The 17,062-nt window shown below is 37.4% G+C and overlaps 1 protein-coding gene across 3 annotated transcripts in view; it reads left to right on the forward strand.

The window, feature by feature from the left end:
* NBEA (neurobeachin) overlaps positions 1-17,062 on the forward strand; it is a 547,470-nt gene that overhangs the window by 271,988 nt on the left and 258,420 nt on the right. For all 3 annotated transcript variants that reach the window (XM_073229196.1, XM_073229216.1, XM_073229206.1), the window contains exon 35: positions 5,322-5,386. In XM_073229196.1, the coding sequence (XP_073085297.1) occupies positions 5,322-5,386 (65 nt within the window). The remainder of the gene's footprint in view (positions 1-5,321; positions 5,387-17,062) is intronic.

Raw genomic sequence — 17,062 nt, forward strand, 5'->3', positions numbered from 1 at the left:
CTAATTTACACGTTCACTTATTGATGCTCCTTTTCTTCAGTAGTGGAGTGAGTGTATGTTTGTGTGTGTGTTTTCTCAAATGGCTAAAGACTTCCTGGAATGATTCATGGATAAGATTTTAAAATATACTTTTTTGCTGTCATTGCCAAGAGATTGTCTTTGTTGACATGGCAGTCAATTATTAATATCCTCTTGTATACATTCCCATGTATCCTTTCTCTTACTTTAAGTAATTTATCTAAGTCTCCATGTCAGAAAGAATTGTCAGTGCTAGGACAGTGTCCCTTCCCTGTCCAGCTCTGTCCTGCTTGTCAGCTCTCAATGTTTTGTACCTCAGCAGTTACAGCACATACCCAGTTCCCCCTCTGTGCTATGTATGTTTCTTGTCACAAACTTTTGCACATCTCCCTTTCACTATTTTACCTAATTATTCATTTTAAACTCCTAGAATCAGTTGTATTGTAATGGACATTTAAGAAATGCTTTTTGTAGTGCAAAAGCAAGTGTGAGTCTGTGTAAAAGAATACAGTCATTACTTATCTAATTTGTTACATTTTTTTACACACTCATTGTATTTGTGAGACTTTCAATCTTACAAAAATACCATTGATGGGAATAAATGCCATGTCAGAGCTGAAAGGGACTTCAGCAATGGCCTTATTTTAGAGAAGTGAATACTTCAATAATTATGATGTAAATTATGATGTAATTATGCAATGAGGAGAAGAAGGTTTAAATAATTGAACAGTTTGAAGGAAAACAAATAATCACTCATAACAACTAAATTACTCTAGGAGGGCATGTGAGGTTACTTGGAGGTCTGTGTGTGTGCCATGTTGTTAAAGCAAGAAATGACCTAAGTCAGTGGTTCTGAACACTGACTTTACATCCAAATCATTCGGGAAGCTTTAGAAGAATACCAATGCCTGATTCCTGTCCTTAGAGATTAATCTGATATGATTGCTACTTTTTAACAACTCCCATTGACTATTTTTTTAATAAGCATAGTTGGCACTCAGTCTTATATTGGTTCCAAGTATACAACACAGCGGTTCAACAGTTACCCATGTTCTTAAATCCTCACCCCCTCTAGTGCGGTTACTATGTGTCAACATAGGAAGATGTTACAGAATCACTGACTGTATTCTCCATGCTGTGCTGCTATCCCTGTGAGCAACTTATATTGTGATTGAGAATTTTTGTGCCCTTTTATACACCTCCCCCTCCCTCCCCATCCATCACAAGCCCTCCCTCGTGGTAACCACCAGTCACTTCTCAGTGTCTGTGAGTCTAGTGCTATTTTGTTCTTTCTGTTTCATTGATTTTTTTGTTCAGCCAGAATTGAGGACCACAGATTTAAATGACACCATAGGATTCAATTCAATTCAATAACCAAAATACTTAGAGTCAGTATAGTATACCAGACCTTGCTACTTAATATATACTCATAGTTAATAAAAGCAAGATCCTTCCTTTCATTAACGAGTTTATGGTTTAATGGGAAGACATATATGAAAGTAGATCGCTACAAAATATAAATTACGTCTCAGAGGAAATGCTCTCTGATTAATAAGCTAATACTAAGTGTTGAGAAAATAATGATCTAGGCGCCATCCCATTTCCAAAGTTTTTAAGTTGCTACTTCTTTTATGTTTTAAGATTTATTACTTTGCCAACATAAACCCTTGTCATAATATCGCCCTTTTCATTGGAGTTAGGGCCGAAAATTCATCCACAGCTTGACATAAGTAGAGGAGAATATGTCATTTGTCATACTTTTCCTATAGGACCCTTTCATTCACATTCCGTATTTTCTTTACACTTACCCATATTTGTTTGCTGCTTAAATACTGTGTGCAAGGATGTAAAGAGACTGGACTTTTCAACTAAAGATGCCTTTCTAAAATTGATTATTTGTGTTACTTTTACGACTATCACTCAGAAATCAGTAAACAAGAGGTAAAAACTGCATTCAATCCTGACATTATCTGGGAGGGAAAATAAACTTTATCATGTGAAGAATATTTTGATGTACCTTTCTCTCTCTGTCTCTCATTTAGTATTTTTTTCAAGTAGTTGAAAGAAAGAAACTTGTGTATTCCTCATTGGCTTATGAGTTCTGTTTGTTTAAGATTCACCAAAATAATGAGAAGCTAAAATAAGTAAGTCTCATGTTAAATCCCAGAAAACAGCTAATGGAAGCTTATGTTTTAGATTTCTAGTTTTAGTGTTACTTGCATGGCTTAAGAGGGTAGGTACCCCTCCAGCTCTGGCTGAAGCAGCTGCCTGGGAAGCTGTGGACATCGGGAGGAGTTGAAGGGGTGCCGCTCACCAGGAACATGAACATTCTATGTTACCATGTTTCTCAGTTCACAATTTACTATAGTATTCTTGTGTTAACTAAAAACATTAATTAAATTACCTGACTTTTCTTTTTTCTCAGATGCCAAGGAGATAAATACATATCCTGAGACTTAACATATCTCCTGCCTGGGACTGTTATATCCCATATCACAATTTTAACAGTGAAAACTTTAAGCCCTCTTTCCTAAGGAAAGACAGTTAACACTTTTGTGACCCTGCAGGTTGTTAGTATTAGTTAATGCAGTTAACAGAGACTGACTTGATACGTTGAAATGATGTAAATTGGTTATTTTAGTTAATAAGGAATTTTGAAAATCTTCAGAAGCTGAATTATACACTCTTTCAGCATTAGTTGGGATCCACTTTAGCCTTTACTTACTTAGGTCAATGCCTGCAAAACTACTCTTTATCCCCACCCAGGTAATACTCATGCCTAACCCAGTAGGCTTCTGTGGAGAGAAGAAAATATTCAAGTTTGTCAAGCAAATAACTAATAGAACCTGGAAAAAAAAGATACCAGGGCATGTAATATTTCTCAAATTTTACACATAAGAATTTTTTGCTTTTCACCTAATGGCGGTAAACTCCTAAAATTAAACTCTTTGGTTGCCTTAGTGCTGCAGCGCAGTCACTGTGAAAATTGTATCATCTATTTCTGCTTGTCCTACAGTTACTACCCATGAATGAAATATGGGTCTAACTTCAAAGAGGCACAACCTCTGGTCTAATCATAAAACGTACACGTAAAACATACAAAGAGTAAACTGAGGTTAAGACATGGAAAATACTATTTAGCTAGTGTGAAGGTCTTACATTGGAACAGTGGTACTTCAGCTTATGTTGTTTTAAAATCCTATCGATAGATAGATAGATTAGATAGATAGATAGATAGATAGATAGATAGATAGATAGATAGATAGATAGATAGATAGATAGATAGATAGATAGATAGATAGATAGATAGATAGATAGATAGATAGATAGATAGATAGATAGATAGATAGATTAGATAGATAGATAGATAGATAGATAGATAGACAGATGATAGACAGATATAGATAGATAGATTAGATAGATAGATAGATAGATAGATAGATAGATAGATAGATAGACAGACAGATGATAGACAGATATAGATAGATAGATAGATAGATAGATAGATAGATAGATAGATAGACAGATGATAGACAGATATAGATAGATAGATAGATAGATAGATAGATAGATAGATAGATAGATAGATAGATAGATAGATAGATAGATAGATATGTGGAGTATAAGAACAAAGAAAAACTGAAGGTACAGAACAGCAGCAGACTCACAGAACCCAAGAATGGACTAACAGTTACCAAAGGAAAAGGGACTGGGGAGGATGGGTAGAAAGGAAGGGATAAGGGTGGGGAAAAAGGGCCTTACGATTAGCATATATAATGTGGGGGAGGGGGCCACGGGGAGGGCTGTGCAACACAGAGAAGACAAGTAGTGATTCTACAGCATCTTACTATGCTGATGGACAGTGACTGTAATGGAGTTTTTGGGGGGGACTTGGTGATGGGGGGAGTCTAGTAAACATAAGGATTCTGAAGTAATTGTAGATTAATGAAACCAAAATAAAAAAATAAAAATAAATAAAAAAGATTATGGTAGCAAAAACACAATGGCTTTTCTGAAAGTGGAGTCATTTAGGCCCTAAAAGACTGTCCCCAGGCCACCACATCTCTTTTCCCAAGTTGTTGATTCTCTCTCTCAGGGAAATGTAGATCCATGATTTGTTCTTCCGTAATTCTTCACTTTTTACCTAAAATGTACCTACACTTACAAATTACTTTACAGTTTACGTAAAGCAGAGAATATTTACACTCCCAATGCTTTGGGGAACCACATTTACCCCAAGCACGTGTGCAGAGCTTTAAAAGGGAATGTGATCAACAGTAGAGTGAAGGGTCCCCACGGAGACTGTGTTTTTTGTCAAGTTGGATTCATGGGCAGGCAGTTGACCACTTCTGTGTGGCCAGCATTTTATTAAGGAAACCATGGGGAAAAAAAATCTATAGATGAGTGACGTGAGTGATCAGTAAGGAATGTTTATAAAAATGTATTAGGGAAGTATGTATTTATAGGTGTGTTAAAAGGGATATAATTTTTAATCTAAAAAGTTGCTATTTCCCAGCTATTTAAAAAGGACCAAAAAAATGGAACTAGCTAGAATAAACCAGCAACCAAAAAAAATTGTCTAAGACATGTTTTAAATATGTCATAGGAAGAGTATAAAATAAGCAATGTACTTTCCTAATTCGAAACACTGTGTAGGAATCTCTTACATTCTTAATGATGAAACTGGAACTGCCAGATTCATAATTATATTCTCATCTAAAACAGCAAAGGAAGATTACTTTGGGTATAGTTTCAATACTGTTTTCTTTCTTGTTTTACAAATTCTGGAAGAATTTTTTCATGACCTGTTTTCCATGTACATTTCAGTCTTTTGGACTCTATGTGTAAGTAGAACATTTCATCTCCTAACCAACCTAAATACATGGAATATATTTCTAATTTCCATTTTATAATCGCCAAGAAAAATCTCTTTGTTAGGGACTGAAGTTTTCCTTGCAAGGGTGGCTAGTCCTTGTATGGTTTGGTACCAGTCAATCGGTGTCTTCCGGAGGGAAGCTTTGTGCTGAGACCTGTAACCCGTGTTCCTGTGATCTCATTTCTCTCTCAGTCCGCATCAAGCCAGAAGGTTACTGGGAATCCACAAGCACCTTCTAAACTAAGTAACAGAGGGCTACTTTTAAAACTTGATTTCTTACAAAGTGATGTTTGTTAAAAATCTTGTTTAAAAGTTTAGAAATAATACCACAAAGGAGTTTACTAACAGCATCAACGTGATCCTGAAGCCACGTGTTACTTTCATTTATGCTCGTTTTTCTTACACCTGGTTTGCTCTCTCCTTTTAGGAATGGCAAAATTCTATTCAGAAGAATGCAGGACTTGCATTTATTGAACTCATCAATGAAGGAAGGTAATTAATTTTATAACTTTTAGACAGTCGATGTACGTGTTATTCCACTGGGCGACTGCTCTTTCTTACCATCTGTTCCAAAAACGTAAAAGAACATATATTGTGGTTAAATAATTTATCACACAGACACTTAAACTTTAAAGGAACAATATTTATAATATTAAACATATTCATTTGGAGTGGGGGAGGAGCACATAATGAAATGAAGGAGCAAACTTTATAAGGTTTTTGTGAGATTTGAGCCCCATCTTACTGCGACGTCAAGTTGTTTTGCTCAGATCAGGTGAAGCCCGTCTGCAGTGCCATCTGCCCGTCCATCTGTTTTCAGAGCTGCATTTACTCCCTCAGCCTGGCTCAGCTCATCTGAAATAGTTTTGCCTAAACTCAGATGTCAGGCTTTCTGATATCCAACTGAAAATGTGAAGGATGTATAAAAGAGGAAGTCTAACAGTCTGGCTAGGAATTTACATATGCCATTGTTAAAATATTGCTAGAGGTAAAATTACGTTGTAGCCCACTATGGTATGTATCACTTTATGACCGTTATTCACTGTGATTTTTCCAATACTTTATTGGCAGAGACTCCATTAAGACAGATGTAACTTTTACCATTTTGGCATGTATAGCTTCTGTCCCCCAAATGTCTGTTCCCTTTGCAAGTTGAATTTTTCTGTGGTATAGTGTATTCCTTGGAAAATAGTGACTGAATATTACGCACAATCTATTTGTTTCTTCTTTGAAACTGGATATAGTTAAACTGATTAGGAAATAATGCTTATTGTACATTAAACATATTTATGAAGGACGGTGTCATAAAAAAATATTTTACAACATTTTCCTTGAAAATTAGTTCATATATGGTACAAAAAGCCATTAAAAATTAACTTAAATGCAATTTACTATTATTACCTTTTTTCTATCAATGAATCATGTTATGAGACATAACCTCTGTTTTTAATATTTCATCTTACTGTATAATTCTCATTTAGATATCCCATGACTGTTTTTTTAAGTCATAATAATACAAATCCAAAAATTAAAATAAATTTGATATTGACTGCAAAGCAAAAGATGCAGGAAAGTATCAGTTTTCTTATAAAATATAAATAATAATTTTACATAATAACACACTCTAGTTCTTATAAAACTTTATTGTGCTAAGAATTGTGAAAAAATAGAAAAAAATTTAACCAGGCTACTTACCATCATATCAGTTACAGAAATCTCCCAATTCTCATACATGCTAATTTTGCTAATAGGTTTCAACTGTGAAGTAAAAAAGCAAAATTATCTTGTCATCTTTGACTCTCTGAGGATTTAAGAGATTTGAACCTCCAGTACTTAAAATTATAGTTATTGACTTAGAAAAGGGGATGGGTGAAAAATTCTAATAGCAGGTTTTACCTTTTGATATTGTTTGTTGTTCAGTGACAGAGTTCGGGGTTTACTTTGTTTTGTTTTAGAAAAAGAGTTGAAAGTATAGAAAGTGGTTATAATTTTTTATAAAATTTTAATCCATAAGAACCTCCAACATTTGCTTATCATAATGTTCTTTATGCCATTCTAGAACAGCATACCAGTTGTTCCTCGAAAAAAAATGAAACATGACTAGCTGTAAATACACACAAACAGATGATGTATACGTTAGCATAGCAAATGCCTGTTCTGTGCACACTACATACCTAACACTATCATGGAAGATGAGTAAGGCAAATGTGATTCTGAAATTTTTTTGGAAAGACAAACATTAGACTAACATATACGATAATACAAGGGTGCTGTGATAGAGATGGTATAGGTAATAATGGAAGCATAGGGCAGACAGTTAACTTAGTCTGGGGGGTACATTCTCCAGGTTGTAGGGTTATCAGAGTTTTCAAACACTGCATTTGAGAGAAGCCAATACAATAGAACAAAGACATTCTTTTCAACAAGTGCTGGAACAACTGGACATCCACATGCAAAAAAATAAATCTAGATGTTACATCTTTCACAAAAATTAACTAAAAATGGATCACAGACCTAAAAGTAAAAAACAAACTAGAGAACTTGTACAAAATGGCACAGGAGAAAATCTAGATGACCTAAGCTTTCATGATGACTTTTTAGATGTAATTCCGAAGGTGTAATCCATGACAGAAAGAATTGATAAGCTGGACTTTATTTTAAAAAAAAAGAAAAAGAAAAAGAAAACTTGCGCTCTGCAAAAGACAATGTTGAGAGAATGAAAGACAAGCCACAGCTGGGAGAAATATTTGCAAAAGGCACATCTGATGAAGAAATGTTATCTGAAATATAAGAAGAATTCTTACAACTCAACAATAAGACAATAAACAACCTGGTTAAAAAATGCATGAAAGACCCTCACAGACACCTCAGCAGAGAAGATACACAGATGGCAAATAAGCAAAGAAAAAGATGCTCTACTTCCTGTGTCATCAGGGAAATGGAAATTGAAACAGCAGTGAGGTACCACTGCATACCCATTAGAGTGGCCAAAATCCGGGACACTGACACCACCAAGTGCTGACAAGGATGTGGGGCAGCAGGAGCTCTTCTTTATTGCTGGTGAAAGGCATGGTTTGGCCATTTCTTACAAAACTGAACATGCTCTTACCATACATGCCAGCAGCCTTGCTCCTTAGTATCTACCCGTTCTAGGAATAGAAATTATAAGTTCACATAAAAACCTCTACGTGGATATTTATATTGAGTTTATTCATAACTGCCAAAACTTGGAAGCAACCAAGATGTCCTTTAGTAGGTGAACGAATACATAAGCATCCATTCCTTTCTGTGATACATCTAGACAATGGAATATTTATTACCGAGTTCTGAAAAGAAACAAGCAGTCGAACCTTGAAAAGACATGGAGGAACATTAATGGCATATGATGAAGTGAAAGAAGCCAATCCGAGAAGGCTGCATACTATAGGATTCCAACTATATGATATTTTGGAAAAGGCAAAACTGTGGAGACAGTAAAAAGATCAGCATTTTCCAGAGGTTGGTGGGGAGGCAGGAGGGAATAGGCGGAGGACCGAGGAGTTTTAGGGCAGTGATTCTGCTTTGTCTGTGTGACACTGTAATAGTGGATACGTGTCATTATACATTTGTCCAAACCCACGGAACAGGCACCACCAAGAGTGGACATAATGTAAACTGCAGACTTCGGGTGATAACGCTGTATTAATGTACATTCACCATTTGTCAGCAGTGTCCCACTCTGGTGGGGGATGGTGACAATAGGGGAGGTCATGTGGCCAGAGTCAGTATCTGGAAAATATCTTCTGCTTTAGTTTGCTGTGAATCTTAAACTGCTCCAAAAAATAGTCCATAAAAAAGGAGTCACAAAAATGTGTATCCATAAAGAACACCATCCTAGCTGAGAACTGAGAGATGGTGAGGACTCAGCCAGGTGAGAGAAACAGCTAGTGGAATAAAATCCTGGGCTCAGGGAATGGTGTGGCGCAAAGTCTGGAGGCAAGATTCAGCAAGACACGTTGGCTAGAGAGCTATGTTGAGTCAGCCAAAGGTATTTCACTGCATGTGATGTGCCAGCCACACAGAGGCAGGGGTCATCCGTTCGTGGCAAAGATCAAAGGTCACGCCGTGAAGGAGGTTGTAAGCTGTGCTAAGGGTGCTGGCGTGTGACTGAAGAAGTGTAGGCGTAACCTGCAGCATGGCAAATGGAGTTCAGGGGCTCAAGACTGGAACAGAGACACGGTTTTGAGGTTTCAGTAATCTTGCTGAAGGTGATGATGTCTTAGACTGACCAGCCGTGGCTGTGAGGATGGAAGACGCAGACAAATGTGAAGTGACTTTCTGGAAATTAAATCTGTAGGATTGCTGATAGATTGTATAGTAAGAGGAAAGAAGGAGTCAATGATAACTGCATTTCTGGCTCTAGTACCTGGGTGGTTTATAATATAAGTATAATTTACTTAGAACAATATAGAAGGACAGGTATAACTTAGGTGAGAAAAACTTCTACTTTGGGTTACACTGAATTTCTAGCACCTGTGCAATTTCTAAGTGGAAATACTGAATAGGTGTCTTGGAATTTGGGTGGCCAGCTCCCCAGAGAGATAGCTGGAATGGAGATTTAGATTTAAAAGCCGTCAGCTGACATGTGGTGCGGGGTGGATGCTCAAGGGAAGGGTGTGGAGTGAGTGGGGGTCCTGGGGGCAAGCTTTTATTGCTGTTTCCGCTGGGAATCCTCTTTCCCAGGATTTCACTTGATTGGCTGTTTGCCATCATTCAGGAATCAGCCTGAAGGTCCCCCTCTCAGAGAGGCACCCCTAACCAGCTTAACTGAGTCATCACACTTCCATCATACAACTTTGTTCTAACATTTAATACCATCATCCCAAGTTATCTTCTTTGTTTACATCTGTCTTCCCCACTAAAATGTACTTTCTTTAAGAATTCATGTCTTACTCTCTCCTTAAGAACACTGTCCTATTTGCTGGTCACATCCCTGGTTTCTGGAAGAATGCCTAGCATGTATTTCGTAATCACAAATATTTTTTTGAAGGAATGAAGAGAAGAATGGCGAGTAGAATGTTTGAAAACGGATGAATAGTTAATAAGAGGATTTTTAAGTTAGGATTAAGAGTCGCTGGATTTAGTGGCAAGAAGGTCATATTGATGTCATCCAGACTTGCTCTGCGAGTACCTGTGAGCCACATGGTGGGTCTAGCCCTGGGCCCTGTTCTCACAGAGCTCACAGGCCAGTGGGACTAACACCCTGAGATGAAGCAGTTACTGATGGGGAAAGTGCCAAAGGGCAAGGAGAGGGGCCTGTGGGAGCCGGTAACTGAGGGAAGTAACCTTGGAGAACGTGGTGATTTAACTAGAGTACCGGGGGACCAGGAACCAGGTTGTTTTGAGTTGAGGAGTGAGTGGGAGGTAAGTGTAGACATACATGTACACCCAAGTGTGAGATGTTTGGCCAGAAAGGGAAAGTTAGGGTGGTTGCTGGAAGTGGATAGGGTTTTGATTTGGAGAGTGTGGTGCAGACAGAGGGATTTTTTATAAGGAAGGACTGGAGAATTTTTAAATGCTTATTGAATGAGTGAAGTGTCTGGGGAGTGAGACGGAGGTACGGGGGTTGGGTGACAGACGCAGAGGGCGTCTTGTGATGCCTTCTGTTGTCTCTATGAAGTGGCAGATAGGGCCCTTCACTGAGTCTGAAGGAAACCTGAAGGGGAGGAGTGGAGAGTTTTGAAAATAGCCAATGTAGGAAAACAGGGGAGAAAGGCTAAGGAAGTCTAGGAGGCTCGCCGGGGTGTCTGGGGGACCCGGATGAGTCTACAGCCTTGACATTGTCGTATTCCCCCAGCAGCCACAGCAGCACAAAGATGGGCGTTTGCTTTAAGACTTTCACGTCTCTTACTTTAGTGAAAAGCATGTTGTCACTGAGCACCAGCCCTCCCCCAATCCTAACCCCTGATTCCTGTGTTCTCATCCACGTCCCCTTTCCCCCCAGTTTGCACTTACCCAAACCGCACTGTTACTGCCTGTTTATTTGTAGTGTGTTTTTGTGGCTATTTGCACAGTGCCCGTTCTAATACACAGCATATGTGTGTTATTTGTACCGGTTTCAAATACGCATTCCCCTGTTGGTAAACTGTTAGACTCTGGACATATAACATAATCTCCCTCCGACGTTAGTTCACATCTGTAGAATCGCGTAACACCCTTATTGCCCCGTTTCTCTGAAGGTTGGAAACAGTAAATGACGTTTAGTACAACTGCGGCAATATACACACTTAAAAAGTGGAAGGGTTTTTTTTGTTGTTGTTATTCCATATATGCTCAGAATTTTGCTGCTTCTACCCTTAGTTTGTTTCATTTCCTTTCAATTTATACACCTTTGCCTCGCATATATTTGAACTGGTTATTCCAGGTTAATACAATACCGTAGATGGATAGTCGGGATGTAGCTACTCTGTCTGTCTGGCGTCTATTTGTTGATGCCCTACTATGTCCTGGGCACAAATTAGATTCTTTACATATGTTTTTATCTCATTTGCATGGATATACAGCGTTTTTCTTTTTCTAATAGTTTAAAATGCAACATAAAAAATCACTTCTTCTTAGTTGTTAGAGTATCAGTCTTTAATTTGTCCTTGTGGGAAAGGAATTAAAATTCTTTAAGTGGAAATTGTTATAAATGTTTATCCTGCTTAACAGCTACACTTGTAAATATAATTCATCAATCATAGCTGGTGAAAGCAATTGTGCAGTTGTCTACAATTAACAAGACAAAACCAGTTGATGAATGTGCAGCTGAATTAAAGTACTCCCTAGGACAGGCTGAAATTATACCTGGATCATTTAAAGGAATCTAACAAAGGATCTTTATAATTAAAACAAAGCAAGGTTAATGGGATGTAAAATTGCCCATAATATCTTGGCAATAATAATTGGATTTTAAATTATTAAAATATAAATTGAACTATAAAGCAAATAAGAAAGGCTTTTTAAAATATGGCATTTGATCTTTTGAAATACATTATTTGCCAAAAACAAACCTTTATCACTTTTTTGAAAACCTGTAAGATATAATTAATGAATATTCATAAAAAGGACATATTCTTGTTTAGCACTGAATTTAACCTAGGATTCACAAGATGCATTTTTTAATTCTTTAAATCAGGGATTTTTTGTTGTTGTTTTTTAAAGTAAGGAAAAATATATAGCCTGCATTTCTTAGATTTTGGAGAAGACACACACTGCATTAAAAGTATTAACTCAAGTGGTTATGTGGCCCCAATTCGAATACCTTCTTTAATTTAACAAATATTGTTCTGTAATTAAACCCAAAAACTTTGGTTTGCTTGAGTTGTTCCATATCTTTGAGTAGGCAAAAACTACATTTGAAAAAAAAATGGTAACTTCCAAAACTCTAAGATAAACTTCTTTTCTTAGAGTTGAGATTCTCGCTTAATTTTGAACCAAGAATCCCTGGAAACTACTAGAAAACAGAAGTTCCCTCTCTCTCTTTTTCATGGAGAACCTAATCTATGCCTTTTCTTTACCTATTCCTTTATTCATTTTACACATATAATAAGTTATTAAACATACTGAGTTTTGTAAATGAATGAGGTAAAAAAAAATTTTATAAAATTGTGTAGACCTTAATATTGCTAATCTATAGACTTGCCTTTAGATATTGAAAATAAATAAAATGTTATTTACCTAAAACTAAGATAAACACATCCCATTTAATAATGGCTAGATTTCAAGTAATAGGGAGATATGTCTCAGAATTTAGTGATAATATTTGAATTACACTTTAGCCATGTCTTAAACATATCTTCATAGCATAAGGAACAAAAAGAAACATAATTACAGATAAAACAAAAATCAGAAAAGATAGCTAGAGTGAAATCAAAATGTTTTACCATTAAAATTAGAAATTTAAATGAACTGGGAAAATGCTGGAAAAGTATATGTTCCCAAAACTCAATAAGAAGAAACTAAACCCTCAAGTCCTAAATACAAAAGAAATGTAATCAGTAAAATCCTTCCTACAGAAGTGGTTTACAGGTATATGCTACCAAACGTTCAAGTGAAACATTCCCACCTTGTACCGACTTCTAGAGAACACGGAAAGGGAATACTGTCTGCTTCAGGCCTGTGTAATCCTGACTGCAAGAAAATACGGTGTGTGGGAAAAAGAAAAGTACAGGCCCATCTCCATTAGGAAGGTCGATATGTAAGTCCTAATTAAAATATTAACAGAAACCACTCACGCTGGGTATAAAATTTAAAATACCCATGTAACTTATGTTTTGTATATAAAAATATGCTGTGTCTGTGGGGCACGGGGCTGGAGGAGAGATGAGGAAAAGCTGATCTAGGAATGCAGAAGTTGTTCACTGTATTAAAGTTCCCAAAAATGTAATTCATTTACAGTATTAAAAGTGAAAATCTTTATGATCATTTCAGTAGGTACAAATGCACTGAATAAAATTAAACATTTATGATTTTTTTTAAAAATAATTCTTAGTAAAGTAAGAAGAGAAGAGGATCTTCTTAATCTGCAAGAACACAGAAAACCTGCTGCTTGTTCATAAAACTCATATATAAGCAAATCTGGACAGTATATAGAGGCACCTATACATATAGGAAATAAAAATAATGTGTTAAAGAAGCAGGAGAATGATAAACACACAGTGTAGCAGAGTAATTAACATATATATATATGCATATTTGTGTGTGTGTTGCTTTTTGATGTATATATGTGCACCAAATAAATACATACCCAAATAAACATAAATATATTCCCAAATAAGTACAGTATGTATTTTTAAATAAAGAAACATTTTAAGTGAATGAAGTCAAGGCAAGTAAAGCCATTTCTGCCAGCCTCAAAACCTGAGTATAGCAAACTGACTGTGAAAAAGAAATACGAAGTCCATGTCCCGTGAGATGTGGTTTTGTGGGGCCCCTCGGCCATCCAGGCGTCGGGGTGAGGAGGGGCACTGATGTCTGCATCCCGGGTCACGCGCAGCCTCCGTCACCGCAGCAGGTGGGTCAGGGGTTAACGGGAGGCGCTGTCACCAGAGCGGTTAAGGCGGGGAATCGAGGGACCCAAGCCTAATGGAAAGGAGGTGAATCTGAGCGGAGGATGAAGGACTAAGAAAACAGAGGGACTGAAGACGTGAGAGTGCCAGGAAGTCTAGAGCTTATCTCTGCCTGGGGCCAGGGAAGGGCCTAGTGAAGGTAAGAGCTAGTAGTCAGAGCAGAGGTTCTGAGCCGAGAGATTGTTGGGGCTTAAAGATTTAAGAAGGGAAGCCAATTATGACCAGTTGAGTGGTTTCCTGAAAAGAGGTAGAATCGAGGATTCTAAAGGAGTCTTCGATTTAGGGATTTTAAAATCCCCTTAAAAAGTTCAGGGAATTGTGAGTTACTTGTGGCAAATGTTGTCCACCTGGATAATGAAGACATGCAGAATGACACTAAAGAGTCGGACAAGAAGATGCTGTCTCTACATAGAACTAAAGCAATACGTTGGTTGGTATATAGCTCGTAAGTATCGGTGATAGGAAGACAGACTTTCAGAGAACTGATAAAATTTTGCTGGCGTTTGTGAGACAAGAGTTCTCTCCATCTCGTCCCCCCCTCTGCCCCCATGCCTCTGTTTTGCCAAGCCACTCTTGTGCTCCTGGGAGTAACACCTATTAGCCAGCCAGACCCTGGACTTCTCCCTTCCTGCTGCCTTCTGTTAATCTAGTTCAGTTTTGCAATCTGCACTAATTTTCACATATTAGATTTCTTCCCGATTTCCTTCAGCTTTCATCACAAGACAAAGCCACTGAGTGGGATATGCCCCACCATCTCACATCTCTTCTCTTTTGAAACCTCTCTAGGAAATATAGACCAAAAGGCAATACTCAGAATCATAGTCGTCCTTAAACTTCTATTTTTCCAGCTCCCTCAGTGATTAAGTTCAACACTATATGAAATTTTTATAGAGGAGTTTGAGCCTTTTTTTCCCTACGTATTGTGGTTTCTAACAGAATCCCCTAACTTTTGTGTTTTTTGAGTAAGTGTTGTTGTTGACATTTGTGTTGAAAACTAGACAGTATTCCCATGGGAATGTGTCTGTGTCCTTCATCAATGGCTGGAGAGATTACTGCTGCATGTTTACAGATGATATTTCCACCCATCCTGCTGCTGTGTAAGATTTTAGTGGTGCCTCTGTCATACTGCCAGGAAGTTCCTGCTGATCCGAGAGTGACACGGTTGTTATTTAAACCAAGTCTCATCATGGAACAACTAAACCTATGTCAGACCAGTCATGGATTTTGGAAACATTTCTTCTCAGAACTATCTTGAATTCAGTGCTTCTCAGAATTTACATCACTGCCTTGAAATAAAGAAACCATTCACCTGCCAGTGTTGCTGGAAGATACTACACAGATATTGCAAATAATTTGGTGAAAAGATATTAAAACTTTGTACTATGTAATGCAACTTTAATACATTAGAAAGAATAAATTCACTACAGTCAGACTCTCTTCAGAGACGTATATATCTTTTAAAACTTACATTTAAACAATTTAGAAAGAAGATATATATTTTTTCATTTACTTATATTTATTAGTGAGAAAGACAGGTTTGCTGTGGGTAGAGAGAACGTAGGGAAGTATGCAGGAAGAGCTGCTATTTAGTAAGTACAAAAGCAAAAATGAGGTTAAATCTATCCATTCTGATTGAAATTTCTGAAAACTTAAGCAAAGAAAAACATGATTCATTTCATTAAAGGGCCTTGGAAATATTGAAAGTAGCTTGTTAAAAATCTTGAAAGAGAAAAACTGAACAATGAATGAATATGAGTGTTAGAACTGAATTTGTAAAGAACGTAGGTAAAAGATCTGAAATTATCAATTTATCCTTTAAAAACAACACAGAAAGACTTAAAGGTAACTTCAAGTATCTTTTGATGTTTTTTAACTACAGTAATTGCTTACTGCAAAATAAAATATTTTAAAAAGGTGTAAAAGGGCCTAATCATCATTTTTAATGGACAAAATGAAGAGAATTAATGTTAGAATGCCCACAAACAAGGACGGCCATAGTAAACACGGTTAAAAGTCCTTACTTTAAAAAATATTGTTGGTTAATGAAGATTCAGTACAAAATACAAAATTATGAGAATAATTTTTAAAATTATGATCCGGGGCAAATAACTTGTCTGAGCCTTGGTTTCTTATGTTTCAAAATGAAAGTGATCTATATCTCTGAAGATCCTTGTGAGAATTAAGTAGTATGTGTAAACTGCCTGTTTTATTTCTTAGCTCTCAGCACACGGTTTGGTGGTGGTTTCGGTCACTAGCGTCTTTGTGATCACCTCCGTCACTATAGGGCTTATACCAACAGCCGCCTTGCCCCTGTCGTGATTCTCATGGGCTGTGCCCAGCTAAGCAGGTAGTTCTCTGGCCCCAGGTGGAGCTGTCTGGGGCTGCAGTTACCCACGAGGCTGGCTTTGGGCCTGAAGCTCATCTAGGCCTGGGATCCTGAGTGTCTCCTCTCTGTGAGGCTCTCCACATGCTGTGAGCTGCTCTCAGCATTGCGGCTGATTCTAGAAGAGAGATTTCCAAGAACCAAGAGCAAAAGCTTCAAGGCATCTGATGCCTTAGCCTGCAGAGTCCCTTCTGCTGGACGCTGTTGTTCCTGGGAGGTCACCAGGCACATCTAAGGAGAGCAGAAAAAGACTGTTTCTGTGATGAAGCGATGGCAATATGCTGCTGCATGTGGGATGCGAGATACCGTTGCAGCCACCTTTGGAAATGCCCTCCGCCCCATGCTAAAACGGAAGTGTGGAGAAGCCTCAACATAGAAATGAGAGAAGCTAGGTACAGAAAGGACCATCACGTACGGTGTGTGTAAGAAAGTGAGAAAGAAGACTGTATTTGTATTTCCTTATGTATTTTTAAGTCTTTGAAAACATACAGAAGCTAATAGCAGTGAGTGCCTGTTGAGGTTGGAAATCAGGTGGAAATGTGGTGTGAGCTTCTCACTGTATATTCCAACAATGTGAATATTCAGACAACATTTTTTATTCAAAAATATTTGCTTCATTGTTACATTTTTTAAACTTTATTGAACTGTAGTTCCATCGTAGAATTTAGAATCTTTGCATTTAAATAAACTTTAAGT

The sequence above is a fragment of the Manis javanica genome, chromosome 1 (assembly GCF_040802235.1).
Source record: "Manis javanica isolate MJ-LG chromosome 1, MJ_LKY, whole genome shotgun sequence".
Classification (NCBI taxonomy): domain Eukaryota; kingdom Metazoa; phylum Chordata; class Mammalia; order Pholidota; family Manidae; genus Manis; species Manis javanica.